We start from the raw sequence: 22,773 nt of genomic DNA, 5'->3' as shown, positions 1-22,773 counted from the left end.
AGGTCCCGGCTTGCTCCAAAGCTTCAAAGACGCATTCGGGAAGTTACAAAATGACCACGAAGCCACACCCCCTTCACAAGAGGAGACTTGGCTAGCACATAACACCAGGGCCTAATTTGGCCTCAGGCAGAGACTGGGCCAGGATTTGATCGTGGGTAAAGCAAGTCCCGGCAGAAGGTTCAGTTACAGTGAGTGCTGCTTCCTGTTCCTAGATGAGTGAGGGGCTGGATTTTCCATGGAAGTGGGGATGGACATCATCCTGGGGCTTTCTCATCTCTGCTGCTCTCCCCACGGGGAGGGAGGGATGCCCTGCATGGAACCCAGGGATCTCTGGGAGCCAGGCCAACCTACTTTCCCATCCCCATGCTCAGCCTTTGCATTCCAGCCACATCTGTGCCCTTTTACACCTTGCTGCCTTTCCTCTAATTTTTTAAAAATTAGAATATCTCTTCTGGGACTTCCCTGGTGGCACAGTGGTTAAGAATCTGCCTGCCAGTGCAGGGGACACAGGTTCGTGCCCTGGTCCGGGAAGATCCCACATGTCGCGGAGCAAATAAGCCCATGCGCCACAACTACTGAGACTGCGCTCTAGAGCCTGTGAGCCACAACTACAGAGCCCGCATGCCACAGCTACTGAAGCCCGCGTGCCTAGAGCCCGTGCTCCACCACAAGAGAAGCCACTGCAATGAGAAGCCCGTGCACAGCAACGAAGAGTAGCCCCTGCTTGCTGCAACTAGAGAAAGCCAGCATGCAGCAACGAAGACCCAACACAGCCAAAAATAGATGGATAAATAAATTTATATAAAAAAGAATACCTCTTCTTATTCTGGCAGTCTGACTGCACTTTCTCATCCTTCAAGAACTGGCTCAACTCCTCTGAGGAGCCTTCCAAGACTGCAACACTCACCTCCCCAGAAGAGTTCGCCTCTCCTCAGAGTTCCCATGGCAGCAGTGGTGGACCACTAGCACACACTTGTCACTTAGCATTGCTAATAGCTTCTCACATGTCTTTCCCACGGGACACCAAGCTTCCGAGCTTCTCCATGGAGAGAGGTCTGAATCACACTGGGAGAGAAGCTCTTGGTCATAGACTCACCCAATTTTGTGTTCCCAATGCCTGGTGAATGCTCAGGAGATGTGGTTCAATCAATGAATACCTGATTCAAGAACAGGGTCTGAACTTCTGGGAAAATGGGCCTGTAGTTTACAGGGACCTCAGGATTTTATCCTGGGTGTAGGGAAGAACAGATGCCTGGAGAGACTGGCCAGACGCCGTGAAGCTCAGGACTCTATAAACATGTGCAATTCTCAAAGAAGTGCCAAACTCGGGTGCCTCTAGGCACCCCTGGCCCACCTTGCCATGGCCACGTCTTCTCCTGCATCCCCAGTCTTGCAATACCTCACCGTCTTCTTGTCTGTGAGTCAAGGTCTCTCCCTTTGTTCCAGTCCTGGAAATCCCTCCACCTCTTCTAGGAAGCCTCTCTTGCTGAAATGGGATGGGGGCAGGGACAACGTGAGCTTTCCCAAAGCTCCAAAGTGAAAGAGCCTTCCTCTCCCTGGCGTTTCAGATTAACTGGCAGGAGTACAGGGAAGCCCAGAGAGGCCAGGTTTTGCCTCTTAGCCCCATTACAGCAGCTGATTCCCTAAACTCTTCATTAGGATCACCTGGGCCATTTGTTAAATATACTGCTTCTCGGATCCCTTCCGGACCTGCTGAATCAGAATCTTCAGGGCAGTGGCCTGGAACCTCTATTTTTCACAAGTACCTTGGGTATTTTTGTCTTTTAAACATCAGACAAGTTAGAAAAACACTGTGTTAGAGTTTAGGTGCCAAACAGATAAATAAGCTTCTGTGAACTCATTATGTGAAAGTGCTGTGTTAATCATCTTTGTAGTGAAGAGCCCTTATCATGTGCTTGGCACGATTTTAAGCCATTTATATATATTAACACATTTATTCTCTATAACAACCCTGTGAGGTAAGTACTATTATTATCCTCACTTAACAGATGAGGAAACTGAAGCACAGAGAAGTGAAGTAACTTACCCAGGGTCACACAGCTGGGAAGTAGAGAGCCGGGATTAAAATCTAAGCAGAATGGATCCCGAGTTTATGCTCTTAACCTATGACACACAGAAGATTAGCATTACTAGAGCAGGGGTATGCTGCTACATGCTGTAGACGATGAGCAAACATTCACTGAAAGGAGAAATTGGAAACAGACATAATGGAATGTTTGATTTATTACCCTTTCTACTCAGAGACTGCCAGTTCCCTGCCATCAATAACTTGTTCACTTTTACAACATCCTACGGGAGCAGCCCTGGAGTCAGCAGTGCTCTTTTGATTCTGCAGTTGAAGAAATCAGGCCAAGGAGGACCAATAGGCAGACTTCCGTGGGGACACCCACCTCCGTCCAGCTGATGGCTAGGGAGTCTACCATCTAACGCTCTGCATCCACAGGCACGGTTTCATCTGTGGGTCGTTTTCCCATTACACCATCGACTTAAGGCCAGAGGGATCTAGTGCAATAAATGCTTATGGAAATATGTAAATCAGATAACAGTAGTGATAACCAACCAATAGGATGACAGTCCTAAAGCTGGCTTCTGTCACCATAACATCTCGCTCTCTGGCATCAGGTAAGCTGGACTGTATCGCCTTGGGGCCTTTGGTCAGTGTCCCTGTCCACCTCCTCTCATGGCCCCTGGTAATCCCGATGAATTCCAGAACATGTTCCAGTTGCTGTAGGCTGGGGGAATCACCCCCGCCTTAGGAAAGCATCAAGGTCTTGGGGCAGGGCAGGCTCAGCTTCACAAAGGCCCATAATACCACGTGTCTGGGCACAGACTGCAGGACTTCTTTTCCTTCTCTGGGTCACTGAGAAAATGCCCGAGGGGAGGTGAGAGGTGGGGAGGGTAGGGGGAATGAGCTGGGTTGGCACCTGCTCTGCTCCAGGCCCCGGCCTCTGTTGGGCTGTGTACCTGGAGCCATTCTGGCCATGGACAAGCAGCAGGATATGAGTGTCTTCTAACTCCCCTGAGATATCTGAGGCAGGGGTGGGGAGAGAGAAGGTAGTCTCACCAGTGAGAGCTGACCTACCTTTGTACATCAGGCCCAGCCCTATAATTCAGCCCAGCAGACAGCTGCCTCTGTAGTGAGATGGAACAGAAACCCGAAGGCCCACTGCACCTTGGCTCTCTCTGTGCCTTATTTGTCACCATTATGACTATTAAGTCCTTCCTGAGAAGGCCCCTTTTAAATGCATCTTTAGGATCTGAGAGAGTGAAGACTTTCATGGTAATGAACCCAGGAGCACATCTCAGCCCCCATGTTAGGTAGCTGGGATGCAGCAGATGTGGGTGCTCAGGATGGGACCAGCAGGAAGGAGCTGCAGGGATACAGGAGGAAGGCAGGGGAAAGAGAAGTAAAGAAGCAGAATTAGAACTTCACAACTGTGTCCCTGTACTGCCCCAATCTTTCTATCAGAACACTGATTTATAACTCTGGTTGCACATTAGAATCAAGTGGGACACTTAAACGTACCCATGACTATCCCCTCCCACCAAAACCCAGCTTCTGACTTCAGAGGTCCAGGGCACACCTGGCACCAGTATTTTTTATGGCTCCCCAGGAGGTTCAGATGTAAGTCAGGGGTGCCCCCACCCCCTGCCTACCGCCACCTTGAGGGTGTCTGTCGGCCTCACACTCTGGTTGCTGCACCATTTACTCCCAGGCTAAATGTGGGCCCAGCTTCAGTCTGTGGAAAAAAGCAATTTCTTCAGCTCTCTAATTGCTGAGCTAAAGACCTCCGCATGGGGCTTCCCTGGTGGCGCAGTGGTTGAAAGTTCACCTGCCGATGCAGGGGACACGGGTTCATGCCCCGGTCTGGGAAGATCCCACATGCCGCAGAGCAGCTGGGCCCGTGAGCCATGGCCACTGAGCCTGCGCGTCCGGAGCCGGTGCTCCGCAACGGGAGAGGCCACAACAGTCAGAGGCCTGCGTACCGCAAAAAAATAAATAAATAAATAAAAAATAAAGACCTCCACATGGGGAGAATTTGCAGCCCTGAAGTTCTGTGAATCTAGCCTATGAGCTCCATGACGGCAGGGCCACACCTGCCTTGTTTTCCTGGGACCTCAACACCTCTTAAGAATGGCTGTTTGTTATCAGAGTGCTAGGACAGCTACTCATGTATTCCTGAAATCTTTTGATTTGGGAAAGCGCATTGCTGCAAGTGATCCTTAACCTCCTCAATAGAAAAATGGGGTCGACTTCTGGGGAAGATGGCAGAAGAGTAAGACGCGGAGATCACCTTCCTCCCCACAGATACACCAGAAATACAGCTACACGTGGAACAACTCCTACAGAACACCTACTGAACGCTGGCAGAAGACCTCAGACCTCCCAAAAGGCAAGAAACTCCCCACGTACCTGGGTAGGGCAAAGCGGAGAGATTCCGGCACAGAGGATCGGTGCCGACCGGCACTCACCAGCCCAAGAGGCTTGTCTGCTCGCCTGCTGGGGCGGGCGGCGCTGGAAGCTGAGGCTCGGGCTTCGGTCAGAGCGCAGGGAGAGGACTGGGGCTGGCGGCAAGAACTCAGCCTGAAGGGGGCTAATGAGCCACAGCCAGCCGGGAGGGAGTCCGGAAAAACTCTGGAGCAGCCGAAGAGGCAAGAGACTTTTTCTTCCCTCTTGGTTTCCTGGTGCGCGAGGAGAGGGGCTTAAGAGCGCTGCTTAAAGGAGCTCCAGAGACGGGAGCGAGCCGGGCTAAAAGCGCGGACCCCAGTGACGGGCGTGGGACGCTGGGGCTGCTGCTGCCGCCGCCAAGAGGCCTGTGTGCGAGCGCAGGTCACTGTCCACGCCGCCCTTCCGGGAGCCTGTGCAGCCCGTCATTGCCGGGGTCCCGGGATCCAGGGAAGGCTTCCCTGGGAGAATGCACGGTGCGCCTCGGGCTGGTGGAACGTCACGCCGGCCTCTGCCGCTGCAGGCTTGCCCCGCACCCCGTGCCCCTCCCTCCCCCCCCGGCCTGAGTGAGCCAGAGTCCCCGAAGCGGCTGCTCCTTTAACCCTGTCCCGTCTGAGCGAAGAACAGACGCCCTCCGGCGACCTACACGCAGAGGCGGGGCCAAATCCAAAGCTGAGACCCGGGAGCTGTGAGAACAAAGAAGAGAAAGGGAAATCTCTCCCAGCAGCCTCAGAAGCAGCGGATTAAAGCTGCACAATCAACTTGATGTACACTGCATCTGTGGAATACATGAATAGACAACAAATCATCCCCAATTGAGGAGCCAGGAGTCAGTGCTGTGCCTCTGAAGTGGGAGAGCCAACTTCAGGACACGGGTCCACAGGAGACCTCCCAGCTCCACATAATATCAAACGGCGGAAATCTTCCAGAGATCTCCATCTCAACACCAACACCCAGCTTCACTCAACGACCAGCAAGCTACAGTGCTAGACACCCTATGCCAAACAACTAGCAAGACAGGAACACAACCCCACCCATTAGCAGAGAGGCTGCCTAAAAACATAAAAAGTCCGCAGACACCCCAAAACACACCACCAGACGTGGACCTGCCCACCAGAAAGACAAGATCCAGCCTCATCCACCAGAACACAGGCACTAGTCCCCTCCACCAGGAAGCCTACACAACCCACTAAACCAACCTTAGCCACTGGGGACAGACACCAAAAACAACGGGAACTACGAACTGCAGCCTGCAAAAAGGAGACCCCAAACACAGTAACATAAGCAAAATGAGAAGACAGAAAAACACACAGCAGGAGAAGGAGCAAGATAAAAACCCACCAGACCTAACAAATGAAGAGGTACTAGGCAGTCTATCTGAAAAAGAATTCAGAATAATGATAGTAAAGATGATCCAAGATTCTATTTCCAAGATCCAAAATCTTGGAAATAGAATAGACAAAATGCAAGAAACAGTTAACAAGGACCTAGAAGAACTAAGGATGAACCAAGCATCGATTAAAAACACAATAAATGAAATGAAAAATACTCTAGATGGGATCAACAGCAGAATAACTGAGGCATAAGAACGGATAAGTGAGGTGGAAGATAAAATAGTGCAAATAACTGATGCAGAGCAAAATAAAGAAAAAAGAATGAAAAGAACAGAGGACAGTCTCAGAGACCTCTGGGACAACATTAAATGCACCAACATTCGAATTATAGAGGTTCCAGAAGAAGAGAAAAAGAAAGGGACTGAGAAAATATTTGAAGAGATTATAGTTGAAAATTTCCCTAATATGGGAAAGGAAATAGTTAATCAAGTCCAGGAGGCACAGAGAGTCCCATACAGAATAAATCCAAGGAGAAATATGCCAAGACATATTAATCAAACTGTCAAAAATTAAACACAAAGAAACCATATTAAAAGCAGCAAGGGAAAAACAACAAATAACACACAAGGGAATCCCCATCAGGATAACAGCTGATCTCTCAGCAGAAACTCTACACGCCAGAAGGGAGTGGCAGGACATAATTAAAGTGATGAAGGAGAAAAACCTGCAACCAAGATTACTCTACCCAGCAAGGATCTCATTCAGATTTGATGGAGAAATTAAAACCTTTACAGACAAGCAAAAGCTGAGAGTTCAGCACCACCAAACCAGCTTTACAACAAATGCTAAAGGAACTTCTCTAGGCAAGAAACACAACAGAAGGAATATACCTACAATAACGAACCCAAAGCAATTAAGGAAATGGGAATAGGAACATACATATCAATAATTACCTTAAATGTAAATGGACTAAATGCTCCCACCAAAAGACACAGATTGGCTGAATGGATACAAAAACAAGACCCATATATATGCTGTCTACAAGAGACCCACTTCAGACCTAGAGACACATACAGATTGAAAGTAAGGGGATGATGGAAAAAGATATTCCATGCAAATGGAAATCAAAAGAAAGCTGGAGTAGCAATTCTTATATCAGACAAAATAGACTTTAAAATAAAGACTATTAGAAGAGACAAAGAAGGACACTACATAATGATCAAGGGATCGATCCAAGAAGAAGATATAACAATTGTAAATATTTATGCACCCAACATAGGAGCACCTCAATACATAAGGCAAATACTAACAGCCATAAAAGGGGAAATCGACAGTAACACAATCATAGTAGGGGACTTTAACACCCCACTTTCACCAATGGACAGATCATCCAAAATGAAAATAAATAAGGAAACACAAGCTTTAAATGATACATTAAACAAGATGGACTTAATTGATATTTATAGGACATTGCATCCAAAAACAACAGAATACACATTTTTCTCAAGTGCTCATGGAACATTCTCCAGGATAGATCATATCTTGGGTCACAAATCAAGCCTTGGTAAATTTAAGAAAATTGAAATTGTATCAAGTATCTTTTCTGACCACAATGCTATGAGACTAGACATCAATTACAGGAAAAGATCTGTAAAAAATACAAACACATGGAGGCTAAACAATACACTACTCAATAACAAAGTGATCACTGAAGAAATCAAAGAGGAAATTAAAAAATACCTAGAAACAAATGACAATGGAGACACAACGACCCAAAACCTATGGGACGCAGCAAAAGCAGTTCTAAGGGGGAAGTTTATAGCAATACAATCCCACCTTAAGAAACAGGAAACATCTCGAGCAAACAACCTGACCCTGCACCTAAAGCAATTAGAGAAAGAAGAACAAAAAACCCCCAAAGCTAGCAGAAGGAAAGAAATCATAAAGATCAGATCAGAAATAAATGAAAAAGAAATGAAGGAAACGATAGCAAAGATCAATAAAAGTAAAAGCTGGTTCTTTGAGAAGATAAACAAAATAGACAAACCATTAGCCAGACTCATCAAGAAAAAAAGGGAGAAGACTCAAATCAATAGAATTAGAAATGAAAAAGGAGAAGTAACAACTGACACTGCAGAAATACAAAAGATCATGAGAGATTACTACAAGCAACTCTATGCCAATAAAATGGACAACCTGGAAGAAATGGACAAATTCTTAGAAATGCACAACCTGCCAAGACTGACTCAGGAAGAAATAGAAAATATGAACAGAACAATCACAAGCACTGAAATTGAAACTGTGATAAAAAATCTTCCAACAAACAAAAGCCCAGGACCAGATGGCTTCACAGGTGAATTCTATCAAGCATTTAGAGAAGAGCTAACACCTATCCTTCTGAAACTCTTCCAAAATATAGCAGAGGGAGGAACACTCCCAAACTCATTCTACGAGGCCACCATCACCTTGATACCAAAACCAGACAAGGATGTCACAAAGAAAGAAAACTACAGGCCAATATCACTGATGAACATAGATGCAAAAATCCTCAACAAAATACTAGCAAACAGAATCCAACAGCACATTAAAAGGATCATACACCATGATCAAGTGGGGTTTATTCCAGGAATGCAAGGATTCTTCAATATACGCAAATCAATCAATGTGATACACCATATTAGCAAATTGAAGAAGAAAAACCATATGATCATCTCAATAGATGCAGAGAAAGCTTTCGACAAAATTCAACACCCATTTATGATAAAAACCCTGCAGAAAGTAGGCATAGAGGGAACTTTCCTCAACATAATAAAGGCCATATATGACAAACCCACAGCCAGCATCGTCCTCAATGGTGAAAAACTGAAACCATTTCCACTAAGATCAGGAACAAGACAAGGTTGCCCACTCTCACCACTCTTATTCAATATAGTTTTGGAAGTTTTAGCCACAGCAATCAGAGAAGAAAAGGAAATAAAAGGAATCCAAATCAGAAAAGAAGAAGTAAAGCTGTCACTGTTTGCAGATGACATGATACTATACATAGAGAATCCTAAAGATGCTACCAGAAAACTACTAGAGCTAATCAATGAATTTGGTAAAGTAGCAGGATACAAAATTAATGCACAGAAATCTCTGGCATTCCTATATACTAATGATGAAATAATAAACCTACCTAAGGAGACAAAAGACCTGTATGCAGAAAATTATAAGACACTGATGAAAGAAATTAAAGATGATACAAATAGATGGAGAGATATACCATGTTCTTGGATTGGAAGAATCAACACTGTGAAAATGACTCTACTACGCAAAGCAATCTACAGATTCAATGCAATCCCTATCAAACTACCACTGGCATTTTTCACAGAACTAGAACAAAAAATTTCACAATTTGTATGGAAACACAAAAGACCCCGAATAGCCAAAGCAATCTTGCGAACGAAAAATGGAGCTGGAGGAATCAGGCTCCCTGACTTCAGACTATACTACAAAGCTACAGTAATCAAGACAGTATGGTACTGGCACAAAAACAGAAAGATAGATCAATGGAGCAGGATAGAAAGCTCAGAGATAAACCCACGCACATATGGTCACCTTATCTTTGATAAAGGAGGCAGGAATGTACAGTGGAGAAAGGACAGTCTCTTCAATAAGTGGTGCTGGGAAAACTGGACAGGGACATGTAAAAGTATGAGATTAGATCACTCCCTAACACCATACACAAAAATAAGCTCAAAATGGATTAAAGACCTAAATGTAAGGCCAGACACTATCAAACTCTTAGAGGAAAACATAGGCAGAACACTCTATGACATAAATCACAGCAAGATCCTTTTGGACCCACCTCCTAGAGAAATGGAAATAAAGACAAAAATAAACACATGGGACCTAATGAAACTTAAAAGCTTTTGCACAGCAAAGGAAACCATGAACAAGACCAAAAGACAACCCTCAGAATGGGAGAAAATATTTGCAAATAAAGCAACTGACAAAGGATTAATCTCCAAAATTTATAAGCAGCTCATGCAGCTCAATAACAAAAAAACAAACAACCCAATCCAAAAATGGGCAGAAGACCTAAATAGACATTTCTCCACAGAAGATATACAGACTGCCAACAAACACATGAAAGGATGCTCAACATCTTTAATCATCAGAGAAATGCAAATCAAAACTACAATGAGATATCATCTCACACCAGTCAGAATGGCCATCATCAAAAAATCTACAAACAATAAATGCTGGAGAGGGTGTGGAGAAAAGGGAACACTCCTGCACTGCTGGTGGGAATGTGAATTGGTACAGCCACTATGGAGAACGGTATGGAGGTTCCTTAAAAAACTACAAATAGAACTACCATATGACCCAGCAATCCCACTACTGGGCATATACCCTGAGAAAACCATAATTCAAAAAGAGTCATGTACCAAAATGTTCATAGCAGCCCTATTTACAATAGCCCGGAGATGGAAACAACCTAAGTGTCCATCATCGGATGAATGGATAAAGAAGATGTGGCACATATATACAATGGAATATTACTCAGCCATAAAAAGAAATGAAATTGAGCTATTTGTAATGAGGTGGATGGACCTAGAGTCTGTCAAACAGAGTGAAGTAAGTCAGAAAGAGAAAGACAAATACTGTATGCTGACACATATATATGGAATTTAAGAAAAAAAAATGTCATGAAGAACATAGGGCTAAGACAGGAATAAAGACACAGACCTACTAGAGAATGGACTTGAAGATACGGGGAGGGGGAAGGGTAAGCTGTGACAAAGCGAAAGAGCGGCATGGACATATATACACTACCAAACGTAAGGTAGATAGCTAGTGGGAAGCAGCTGCATAGCACAGGGAGATCAGCTCGGTGCTTTGTGACCGCCTGGAGGGGTGGGATAGGGAGGTTGGGAGGGAGACGCAAAAGGGAGGGTATATGGGAACATATGTATATGTATAACTGATTAAATTTGTTATAAAGCAGAAAAAAAAAAGAAAAATGGGTTTAGCAACAATGAAGTTTACCTCACGGCGTCGTGAAGATCGAGTGGGGTTGGTATGTGAAAGAGCTTTGGAAAGTCTGATTCAGCTGCAAAGTGTTTCATTGCCTCCTGGCTCTACCACATGAGCTCCTATTCATCCTTTTAAACCCCTTTCGAATGTCACTGCTCTGTGAATTCTTCAGAAGATTAACCACACACCATACACATAACTCTATAAGGCACTTACCACTTTCTATTCAGTGTGATGTTAGTCAATGGCTACTAAGCTCTTCCTATGCCAGGCACTGGGCAAAAGGTTCGCTGCAATGATTTGATACTTGTTCATCCCCAGCACAAGAATCAGAGCTGCCGAAGGGTGGAGGCCATATGGTAAATCTATCTATCCCCTGCAACGTCTAGAAGGGTTTTGCTTCTGGGAACTTTTTAGCAACTAAGATTATGTGTTTCTCAGTCTTGAGTATCTCTTGGGTATTTATAGAAAAAGTGGGATTTTGGAGTTGGCAGGAGAAGAGAGAGCAAAGGGGATGGTGAGTGGGAATAGACGGTTTCAGGATGCAGGGCAAGGGATGGAGGAAAAGTTACCTGGGCCACATAAGGTCACTTGAGTTGAAGAGTCAGGCTGCTTTGGAGTGAAGACATCACTGGTGGAGGGCCAAGGCCATGTAGTCCCGTGAACTGAGGAGAAGATCAAGGAAGAGCCAGTCAAGCTTGGAGGGAAGGTTAAATAAAGACAACCCCGAACTGGACCCAGGTGAAGGTTGAGTTTTTCTGAATCCTTGAGATCCCAAAGGGACCCAGTGGAGTGAGACAATGTCTCAGAATCATGAAACTGAAAGGCATCAACTTTAATTGGAAGAAACAATAAGTATCTTACTGTGTAGGGTAGCAGCAACAGAGTTTAATTGATTATAAGACTTTGATTAGAACTTCTGATGGAAGAGGTTTCCAGTGAAACCAGTGTCAACACTGATAAAGACAGTTTCCAAAGTGCATGCCTCAGACATGAGCTCTGCAAGGTGTTAATAGGAATTATGTCAGATAGGGACTCGTATAGTCAATCAGTTTGGGAAATACTGGGTTCTGCGAATTTAAACCCAAGTTTCTCTCTTTTTTCTCTTTTTAACCCCAGCTTGTCTCAGAATCTTAAAATGGGAATATACCTTGTGAATCTCCAAGAGGGATATGTAGTATTTTCTAAATTAGTTTTAACACAGGACTTCCCTTCTCTTCCTTTTTCTGTAGAACAATTCATAGCAATAGTGTTCCATAGAACAGACTTTGGGACATGCTGCTGTAAACTAATCTCACTTGTGCATATGGCAGCTGTACAAATCCTAAATAGAACATCGATGAATCAAATTCAAGAGTACATTTAAAAATTTCTCCAGGAAGGGTTTCCCTGGTGGCGCAGTGGTTGAGAGTCCGCCTGCCGATGCAGGGGACATGGGTTCGAGCCCTGGTCTGGGAAGATCCCACATGCCGCGGAACAACTAGGTCCGTGCACCACAACTACTGAGCCTGCACTCTAGAGCCCCCAAGCCACAACAACCAAGCCTCTGTGCCACAACTACTGAAGCCCGCGTGCTTAGAGCCCGTGCTCCGCAACAAGAGAAGCCCCCCAATGAGAAGCCCACGCACCGCAACGAAGAGTAGCCCCCGCTTGCCGCAACTAGAGAAAAGCCCGTGTGCAGCAACAAAGAGTAGAAACCCGCGTGCAGCAACAAAGACCTAATGCAACCAAAAAGAAATAAATAAATAAATTTAAAATTCACCAGGAAAAAGAAAGAGTTGAGAATAATTTTTAAAATGTTGAAAAAAAGTGATGATGGAGAATTCGAGCCATCAGGGATTAACGTTGATTCTAAAACAATAATAATGTCAGCACTGTGGTATTGAGGGAGAACTGGCAGTCACAGCAGTGAAACAAGATAGCCTTGAAACAGACATTAGAATGTATATATGTGTGATATATCCATGCATGCATATACGCATATACATTAAGACAAAGAACTGGAAGGAAATAAAGAGTTAATGGAGGTTTGTCTGGGTGGTTGGATTACAGGTTTTGACTTTCTTCTTTATATTTTTTGTACTTTTCAAATTTTCTGTGATGTACATGTGTCAATTATCTAATCATAAAACAATAAACCTTGTGTGAGTGTGTGGTGTGTGTGGTGTGTGTGTGTGTGTGTATGCGTGCACGTGCGCACAGGTGGACAGGTGCATGCTTAAAGAATGCACTCTCTTCAATATGGAAATCCCCTGGGACAGAGTCCCCTTTTTGCTGCCATGCCCAAATCTCTGTCTTTCTGGTGTGAGCAGCTTTGAGTGAGGAGGGGGTGGGAATGAGGGGCAGGGGTGAGGGTGACAGGGCCTCTGAAGAGAGGAAAGGGTGCAGAGCAGAGAGCCAGCAGGGGTGGTGGGGATGAAAGCTGCCAGCTTCACAGTTTTGCTCTAAGCCAAGAATTATGAAGTCAAGAAAACAACAGAAAGTAGAGACCTATTTCTCTTGGCAGAGGAGCTTTGCTCTGAGGTTGTAACAGTGCCCTGATAGTTAACTGATGGTGAGTGGAGAAAGAGATCTTGACTTGATCTGCAAAAATTGTGCCCCGGGATTTCAGTAAAGGTCCCAATTGGCAAGATTTAGTGGAAAAGTTGGCCCTAAACCTGGGTGGGTGCTAGAGTTGCTGGTAAGTACCCGTGGTCACCTGTGGCTTTCTGACTGAGGAATTGCTCTGAGAGCCATCAATGGGGATGGAGAGATACTACAGAGACCCTTGTTACTATGGCAGCTGCTCAGAGGACCCCCCTCCATCTGCCCGGGAATGACATTCTATGCTGAGGCGGGGCAGCTGTGGAAGCAGATGGACCTGCCTTCAAAAGGCCTGCCTTGGGCTTCCCTGGTGGCGCAGTGGTTGAGAGTCCGCCTGCTGATGCAGGGGACACGGGTTCGTGCCCCCGTCTGGGAAGATCCCACATGCCGTGGAGCGGCTGGGCCCGTGAGCCATGGCCGCTGAGCCTGCGCGTCCGGAGCCTGTGCTCCGCAACGGGAGATGCCACAGCAGTGAGAGGCCCGCGTACCGCCAAAAAAAAAATAATAATAATAATAATTAAAAAAAGGCCTGCCTTATCCACTTGCTGGGTGACCTCGTGCAAGTTCCTGAAACTTTGTTGGCTGCAATGTCTCCCTCTGTGGAATAGAGACAGTCACCCCTATTTCCCTTTACCTCCCAACTGGGACTTTCTGAAACACTAGTTAGGAATTCAAATTTGGGTCAGAGGGAAAGGAAGAAGAAAAATGAAAAGCTTAAGTAGCATTTGAGCAAAATTTCTCTCTGTGACCCCAAACAGACTTTGTTAAGTGCTGTAATTTCTGGAATGGCAGCCCTGGAGGTGGTGGCCAGGCAGTCATTTGAGGGTGCGAGTAGGTAAGAAGGGAACACTTGGGACACTGCTTCGGGATCACAGGACACTGGGCTATGCTGCCCTTTGGTTAGAGAACCACAGGCTTTCAGAATTGGTGGGGGAGGTCTCAGTCTAACAGCGAGAGAGGAGGAGCTCAATAACTGGCAGCGAAGGTCATGCACTGAGTTAAGTAGATGCTCAGATGAGGCCCCAGCATCGGGCTCTTTCCTTGTCCACCCCGTGTGCCTTTGGTCTGGGAAAAATCACATAAAGATGCTGTCATCACAGTGTGGCTTCCTGTTCCTTTCTCCTGGTTGCTTGGGACTATTATTTTAAGTGCCAAAGGAAACATTCATGAGAACTTTGAATCTTCCTTGATTTTAATTTTCTTTTGAAACACAATTTCAGGGAAATACCTAAGTCAAGATGGCTTTGTAGGACGATCCTTTCAGGATCTTCTTCTCAAATGCTGAGAAAAGACAGACTAGAAATAATAGAAAACCAAAAAGGCACAGGAACACGTAGATGTAAAACATCCCAGTGTTCAATGAACAGCACAGGACACATATATACCCACTACTATATATATAATAGGTAACCAACAGGGACCTACTGTTACAGCACAGGGAACTACATCCAGTATCTTGTAATAACCTATAATGGAAAAGAATCTGAAAAGGAATCTATCTATCTATCTGAATCAATTTGCCATACACTTGAAAGTAACACCACAACACTGTAAATCAACTGCACTTCAATAAGAAAAACAAAAAACAAAAAAACCCCCAGCACAGGACACAAACCTGCAAGTGGGGGTAGGTGAGGCTGGGGCACGGGGCTCTGGGTCTGAGAGCAGAAGGGGAAAACTGGCCATTTTGGCTCCTTTTGACATAATGGGGAGTAAAAGCACCCCAAGTCAGGTAGGGACAAAGCCAGGCCCCCTATGTGGGACTGGAGAGCACCCCCCTCCCTGTGAAATGAGACTGAAGGGAAGCAGTGACCATGGCCTGGGCAGCCACCGGCCGGAAGCTGCAGTCCAAGGGAGGGAGAAGGAAGCAGACCTGGCCAGGTGGACAGGTCAAGGGCAATGCCAGCACCTTGCCAGAGTCTCTGCCCCTGAGAGAAGTCAGAACCATCAGTAGTAGACTTCGTCGTTAACTGGGGCCGCTGGGTCAGAGCGGAGGCAACACCACGGCAAGAGAGAGGGGGGAACAGAGAGGGAGGAAGAACGCACAGTGAAACACAGCAAGCTCCAACTCCAGAGCCACCTGCAAACCTCAATTCCAAACCAGGAGGCAAGGGGATGCCAGGAAAGATCGTCACCAAAATCAGCAAACAGGAAGAGTGTTTCAAAGGGATATAAGGAGAAAGAAAGTTGAAGACCCAAGACATTTGTAAAACAAAAAGCAGGCAGATAGAAGGCAAGACCAGCTGGGTATGAAGAAAAACCAGCTACAAATTCTGCTAATGAAAATGTAGTTATTGATAAACTCAATAATTACTGTCAAGTTTAGTTGGGTACAGTTGAAGAAAGAATAAGACAGAAGAGAGCACCAAGGACCTCTCCCAGAGCGCCACGAAATATTTTTTATTAAGATTTTATTTTTTAAATAAATTTATTTATTCTATTTATTTATTGTTGGCTACATTGGGTCTTTGTTGCTGTGTGCGGGCTTTCTCTAGTTGCAGCGAGCGGGGGCTACTCTTTGTTGCGGTGCCCAGGCTTCTCATTGCGGTGGCTTCTCTTGTTGCAGAGCACGGGCTCTAGGTGTGTGGGCTTCAGTAGTTGTGGCACATGGGCTCAGTAGTTGTGGCACACAGGCTTCAGTAGTTGTGGCTCGTGGGCTCTAGAGCACAGGCTCAGTAGTTGTGGTGCACAGACTTAGTTGCTCTGTGGCATGTGGGATCTTCCCGGACCAGGGATTGTACCCATGTCCCCTGCACTGGCAGGTGGATTCTTAACCACTGCGCCACCAGGGAAGTCCCCACAAAACATTTTTAAAACGGGAAAGAGAATGTCTGAGATGTGTAGGCTTAACTGAGAGATGCTAATGTATATACAATTGGATAGGAGTTCCAGAAGATGAGAATGGAGGGAATGGAGAATTATTTGAGGAGATCATGGCTGAGAGTTTTCCAGATTTCAAATAAACACATATTGAGCAACACAACACAGGGCTCCACCGGGTGGGCCTGCGGGGACGCTCACGTCTTCCTTCAGTGGATGTTGTTACAGGCACTATATCATCTAATGCTCACAGCCACCTTCTGGGACAGATGTGACAATTCCTGTTTTCAGACGAGGAACCTGGGAGACCCAAGGGTGGCAGGCTTGCCTGATGTAATTTGGTCACAAGTGGTGGAGCTGATCTCAGGCAGAAATCTCCAAGTTGAGATAGGGTGACCAGCTTGTCTTGGTGTGCCCAGGACCATCCTGGTTTTAGCACAGAAGGTGCCATGTGTAATGGAGTCCTTCAGTCCCAGGCAAACTGGGATAGTTGCTCACCCTAGGTTAAGTGCATGGACTTTGGAATTTGATAGACCTCAGGATGAGTTCCATTTCTACCCTTCCTGACTGTGTGTCCCTGGGCAAATTATTTAACCACTCTAAACCTCAAAGTATTATCTGTAAAATGGTGATAATAGAGCCAACGTGCAGATTAAATGGTGATTCACTTACAGCTCTTAGTCCTATACCTGGCACCTGGCAGGCACCCAATGAATGGTAGCTGCTGTTATTTATATCATTATGTGGACAAAAACGTTGCCTGCCATTCCGGTAAACAAGGAAAGTGTCCCGCCACCTGCCACTGCAACCACCCCCGATGGTGCACCCTGAGGGGAATTCAGGATGGAGAAAAACAGGATACTGGCCCTAGATAGTTAGGATGCTTATCAAAGGAATAATTTCAGTGAGCCCAGACTCTTGTATCTTCCCACACATAGAAAAGCATTAAAATCATTAACTTGAGATATTTGTTTTTGTCATTAGAAGTAATCTTTGGCTGTTCAACTACCTCAGAAACTCCTACGTATCCTGGTTCCTCCCTTACCTCTTTGGAACAGTTTCTCAGAGCTATCTGAGAGGCTGATTCCCAGGCTATAGTCCTCGGTAAGGTCTCCAAATAAAACAACTCTCAGCTTTTAGGTTGTGTGGTTTTTTTCAGTTGACAATGACTGCACAATTTGTATGTTTCCCACTATGATGCTCCACCTGTATAGAGCAGGGCCAGCTCCCAGAGGCCTTGGATGCCAGGATTAAGGGTATGGATGTCATCTTTTAGGCCAGCAGTCCTAAAATCTAACTGTACATCAGAATCAGCTGGGAGCTTTGTTTAAGACCTAGATACCTAGGATGCATCGTCAAAAATTCTGATTCAGCATGTCTGGAGGAGGGCCTGCTGGTTCACAGTAAGAAATCTCTGAAAATTGTTTATATACCACTGAAACTTTAGAAAACATTATAATCAGTGTGTTGGCCAGTTTTGCTGTCTATGAATGCTTTGAGTTGTGGCAGACCTTAGCTGCGGTCAGACTGGCAAAGTTAACTCAAGGTTAAGCCCTCTCTTAGCCAGGACAGGAGAAAAGGCCATTGTTTTGTTTTGTTTTGTTTTTGTCTTTGTTTTGTTTTGTTTCTTGAGGCTTGAGCTTGCAGGAGGGTGAAACTGTGAAGCAGCTTGTTGAGGCCCCCAAAGATTTCTAATGCGCAGGGCAAATGCATGATTCTTGTTGCTCTGTCCCAGGGCTGCGCTTTCCAGACCACACCCCTGGCAGCTGCCCCAGGCTCCCACCTCTGCAGAGGAAGGCATTCCCTCCCCATGACCTCATCAGAATGCATCCCCCCCTCAGGCCTCCTCACCACCAATTCTTCATCAACACAGGCCCCTCCGGCAAACAGAGTGGGCACGGTACAGTCTGTGTTCTTTAACCCTGAATCAAGATGGGGACCTACTCTGGGGCATGAATCATCCTCAGAAACAGTCTGGCTTAGAGCAGGTTTCTTAAATGTTTGGAGATTGCAAAACAGCAAACAATATACTTTTATGCAGAGTATCTGTGAACATTTTCTTAAAGCAAATTAGCAGACCAAAAAAGCAAAATAATTCCTATTTCCACCCCTTGCCCTTCAAACTGACATAAACAAAAAGGAAGTCATTAAATCAGACCTCACGGCAATGAAGAGATAGTGCCTTATCTTGTTCTACCAAGAGGACTTACATAACTTTGAATAATTTCTTCTCTCATGGTGCACCGGGCATTGTTCAGGGAATGAACATCCTGTTAAATGATAGTTTAGAAATGCTGTATAAGTGAGAAAACTCCAAGCTGGGAGGTAGAGAGATGTGGGTTTGTCACCAATGGGTCCAATGACCTTTGGCAAAGGCCATCTCTCTCTGGGTTGAGGTTCCGCCTCCATGAGAGGGGGTGGGGTGGAGTGGGAGGTGACTAAGGTAGGTGTAGGTGGGATTAGTTTAGAGCTGCGTTGTCCAGTGCAGTGGCCACTAGTCACAGGTGGCTATTTAAGTGTAAATTAACTAAAATTAAATAGAACTAAAAATAGAAAATTTCAGTTGCACCAGCCACATTTCAAGTGTTCAAAAGCCATGTGAGGCTAGTGGCCACCATATTGGACAGTGCAGATAAAATATTTCCATCGTTGCACAAAGTTGTATTTGCAGCACTGGCCTAGATTGGAAAGAATGCAATTCCATTCTACCACTTTCTTCATATTGTGCCCCAGACAGACACTGCTAATCGATCACAGTATTCTTTCCCTCTGCATCCTGATGTGTCTTCATTATCTTTCTCAGAGATCCTGGAATATGGTGTGAGACAAATTTTGTGCTTCCAGGGACTAGATCTGAGTTCTTAACCTTTTTTTGTCCTGTGGCCCCTTTGGCAGTCAAATGAAATCTAGGGATTCCCCTCTCAGTAGAATGTTGTTAAATGCGTGAGACAAAATACCAAAGATTACAGAAGAAACCAATTATGTTGATATAACTTTCAATATAATTGAAAAAAAGAATAAATACTTGACATAATAATAGATATGCTTCTTTACTAATGCTTCAAATGAGATCTGGTGGCAAGTAATTTTTTACTTATAATGTTATCATTTTGCTGTGATTTTGAAGTAATGTTGAAAATAAAAGATTATTTTGAGATTCCTGCAATATCTATAATGAGATATAAAAAATGAGTAAGATTTCTTTGGTGAAAAAGTCATAGATAGTGCCAACACTATTGTGGGGTGTTACCTTTATTTGTAATTCAAGAAAATGCTAAATTTCAGTTAGTAATGAAAATAAAGATTTAAACCTTTTTCATCCAAATGTGTGGACTCATTGAATTCTACCCACAGATCCCTTAGAATTCCATGGACCCTGCTGAGGAGTCCCTGAACTAGGTGATCTGTGATGTCCCTTCCAGATTTGCCATTTTGTGGCCACATAAAATAAATTTCTCCAATTTGTTCATGCATTTATGGAGGGTCAGTGTGCCAAGACTGCAGTCCTTAATCATGATCCCTCTTCTTCGAGAACATTCCATGTAGTTGGGAAGGTATGGTGTGGGGTGATGGGGAGGTCTGTTAGGAATGGGGAGGAGAGGGGAGCGGGGAATGAAGAAGGGGATCAAGGGAATAATGGAGAAATCTCTGTCACCTCTGTCACTTCCTGTGGTGAAGATAGGAGGACAGGGGTTAATTGTCACTGCTGACTGCAGCTGACTACAAAGTCATTCCCTCCATGAAGAACGCAAAATTAATACCATGAACTCAACGTGTGAAGCTAGAAAACCAAATGGTTAGCATTTGGAGATGACACCCCCTCTTCTTAGTGTCCTCCTCCCCAAAGGCCTTTTATGTCATGACCTTCAGGACTTTTTGGACAGTTTTATGTCTTTTTCAAAACAAATGGAATGACTGTTAGTGAAAAAGGAGTTTCTACAAACACCAGTGACAGTGAGGGGATAACTATTTATAGCCTGGGCTCTGAAACCAACATATTCTCATTTCTTACAGTGTCTGGAGCCAGATCTATGCCAGTGAAAATTAATTTACACAAGAATTTCTTTTCAGTTTATAAGAAACATGTGCCTGCTACTTTCTTCTGGGAATTCTGACAGATCACAAATTCAGTCAAACTTACAAAAATTAGCTGGCTGCAGCAGAGATACCCAAATCAAACTTGATTTCCCATTAATCAACATTTCATGATCTTGGAGCCGAGCAGGAAATCTATCTACAGTCTCTCCTCTGGCAGAATACGCTCCCATACCAGCCAAGGAAAGTGCCTCTTTCCCTGACAGGGAATGCATTATTTCATTCCTTCAGCCTTTTGTCATTCATTTACCGATTCATTCATTCATTCATTTTCCAAGTAAGTACTTTTAGTTACTGTGTTTTCAGCCCAGGATTAGACATTACAGGGATGAGAACTAACATTTATTGGGCACCTTCTGTGTGCCAGGCACAATAGGATACCTTTTCTCATCTGTTGTCATCTTTAACTCTCACAACCACCCTAAATTGTTGGAATTATTATCCAGTCCTAGATATGAAGACCTCGAGGCTCAGAGAAGTAAAATAATTAACTAGTTAATTAATCAGCTATTAATAAGTAATTTCCTACTTAAGTAATTCCCTAGAAAGGAAAAAAAGTATGATTCTGATTCTCCAGGGGTTTAAATCCAGATGGAGAGACAGTACTGATACAGCTACAGTTAGAACTATTGATATGAGAAATAATAAAATAGCAATGCAAGATACATTGATTACATTCTGAAATGAGAAAAGAGATAAGAAAGGTATAGGGATCACTGTGGTCTGGGATGGTCAGTGAAGGTAGGCTTACATCAAAGGATGGGAAAGACGAGGCTATTGGGAAGGGGATGAAAGAGGACATTCCAGGTAGTGGGGTGGTGGTGAGCAAAGGTCCAGAATCAGAAATCAAATGTAGTTTGGAGGTGGGGTGGAGCATGCCATGAGGATACAGACCTGTTACAGTGAAGGTATTTCTTAGCACAGTGCCTTATGTGTACTAGATAAACACTTGATGAAGGAACAACCAGATGCATAAAAGAATGGAAGAGTGTGTGGCTGGGAACGGGGCTGGCTAGATGCGGTCAGCCTGGGTTACAGAGGGCTTTGTCAGGCTGAGGAATGGTGTGTCCACTCCTGGGAACACAGTGAAATCCATTCCCCTGGAATCTAGACCACACAGGACTTTGGAGAGAGATTTGGTCTGGAGAGAAGGGGATCAGATGCTTTTTCCTGATTCTTTATTTGTAAAGCATACCTTAGAGGCAAATATATTAACATCATGAAATCAAAACCCAATCTAACGAAGAGCTCAGGTAACCAAAAAAAAAATTTTTTTTAAGTATAATCATGTACAAGAAACCTAAACATCCCATGATAGAAGAGTGGTTAAGTAAATGATGAGGCAAGACTGGAGACAGGATGACCAGTTAAGAGCTGCTGAGAGCTGAGAGTAAGGGATGGAGAAAAGTGAATGGATTCTAGAGATATATTGGAGGTAGAATCCCCAGGACGTGGTGACTGATGAATGTGAGAGATGGAGAGAGTGGTGTCAGGGATAATTAATGTCTGTGTTTCTGGCTTGGGCAACTGAGTGGATAAAGGTGCTATTTACTGAGATGGGAGGACACTGGAGGAGCCGGAGGAAATGATAAATTCAGTTTTCAACACATTGAGCTCGAGACGTGACCAAAGATACTCATCACACAGTTGGTTATATAGGTCTGAAGCTCAGGAGAGACGTACGAGCTAGAGACATAGATTTGAAAAGTACTGGCTTATAGCTGGTAAATGAAGGTGCAGAGATGGACGGGGTTGCCCTGGCAACACGTGTAGAGTGAGAAGTGGTCTAGGACAGAGGCTTGAGGAACCCCAACGTTTAAGGGGTGGATAGAAGAATAGGAGCCCAGAGTGGGGACTGATAAGGAGCAGTCAGGGAAGTAAGAGAAAAACCAGGAAAGGGAGATTTGTGGTCAACAGCATCAGATGGCACTAAGAGGTCAGAAAAGAAAGGGACTTAGTGTCCACTGGATTTAGCAATGAGAAGGTCATGGGTGACTGTGGTAGGGACAATTCCCATGGAATAGTGGGGACTGAAGCCAGTTTAAGTGGTGTGAGGAGCGATCGGGAGGTGAGAAGTATAGCCAAGCTGTTTAAGAAGCTAGACTGTGGAGGTGATAAGAGATATAAGGTAACAGCTGAAGGGAAACAGAGCATAAGGAAAGGTGGTGTTAGGATGGGACAGACATAAACACCTTTAAATGCTGTTAGGAGAAGAACCAGTGGAAAGGACATGGAAAAGACCTGGAAGGACATATGCTGAAATGTTAATAGTGATTATCTGTAGATTCTGGAATCGAGAGACCTCTGAATGTCCGAAAACAGTCCAAATAGTATTCACTGTTGTTTTGGTATTATCTATTTTATTACTACAGAATTCTCTGAAATGCATCCATTTACACATAGCTTCACTCAAATATGCAGAGATTTCATGGATGGGAATATCCTGCTGCCTGA

The 22,773-nt window shown here is 44.7% G+C and overlaps 1 protein-coding gene across 1 annotated transcript in view; it reads right to left on the bottom strand.

The window, feature by feature from the left end:
• Positions 1–22,773, bottom strand: part of LOC308613919 (uncharacterized protein) — a 103,036-nt gene that overhangs the window by 9,472 nt on the left and 70,791 nt on the right. Inside the window, exon 4 of the mRNA XM_081228044.1 lies at positions 11,394–11,486. Coding sequence (XP_081084170.1) covers positions 11,394–11,486 — 93 coding nt within the window. The remainder of the gene's footprint in view (positions 1–11,393; positions 11,487–22,773) is intronic.

Source organism: Mesoplodon bidens (genome assembly GCF_964165515.1).
Source record: "Mesoplodon bidens genome assembly, chromosome: 3".
Taxonomy (NCBI): domain Eukaryota; kingdom Metazoa; phylum Chordata; class Mammalia; order Artiodactyla; family Ziphiidae; genus Mesoplodon; species Mesoplodon bidens.
This window is presented reverse-complemented; position numbering and strand designations above follow the sequence as displayed.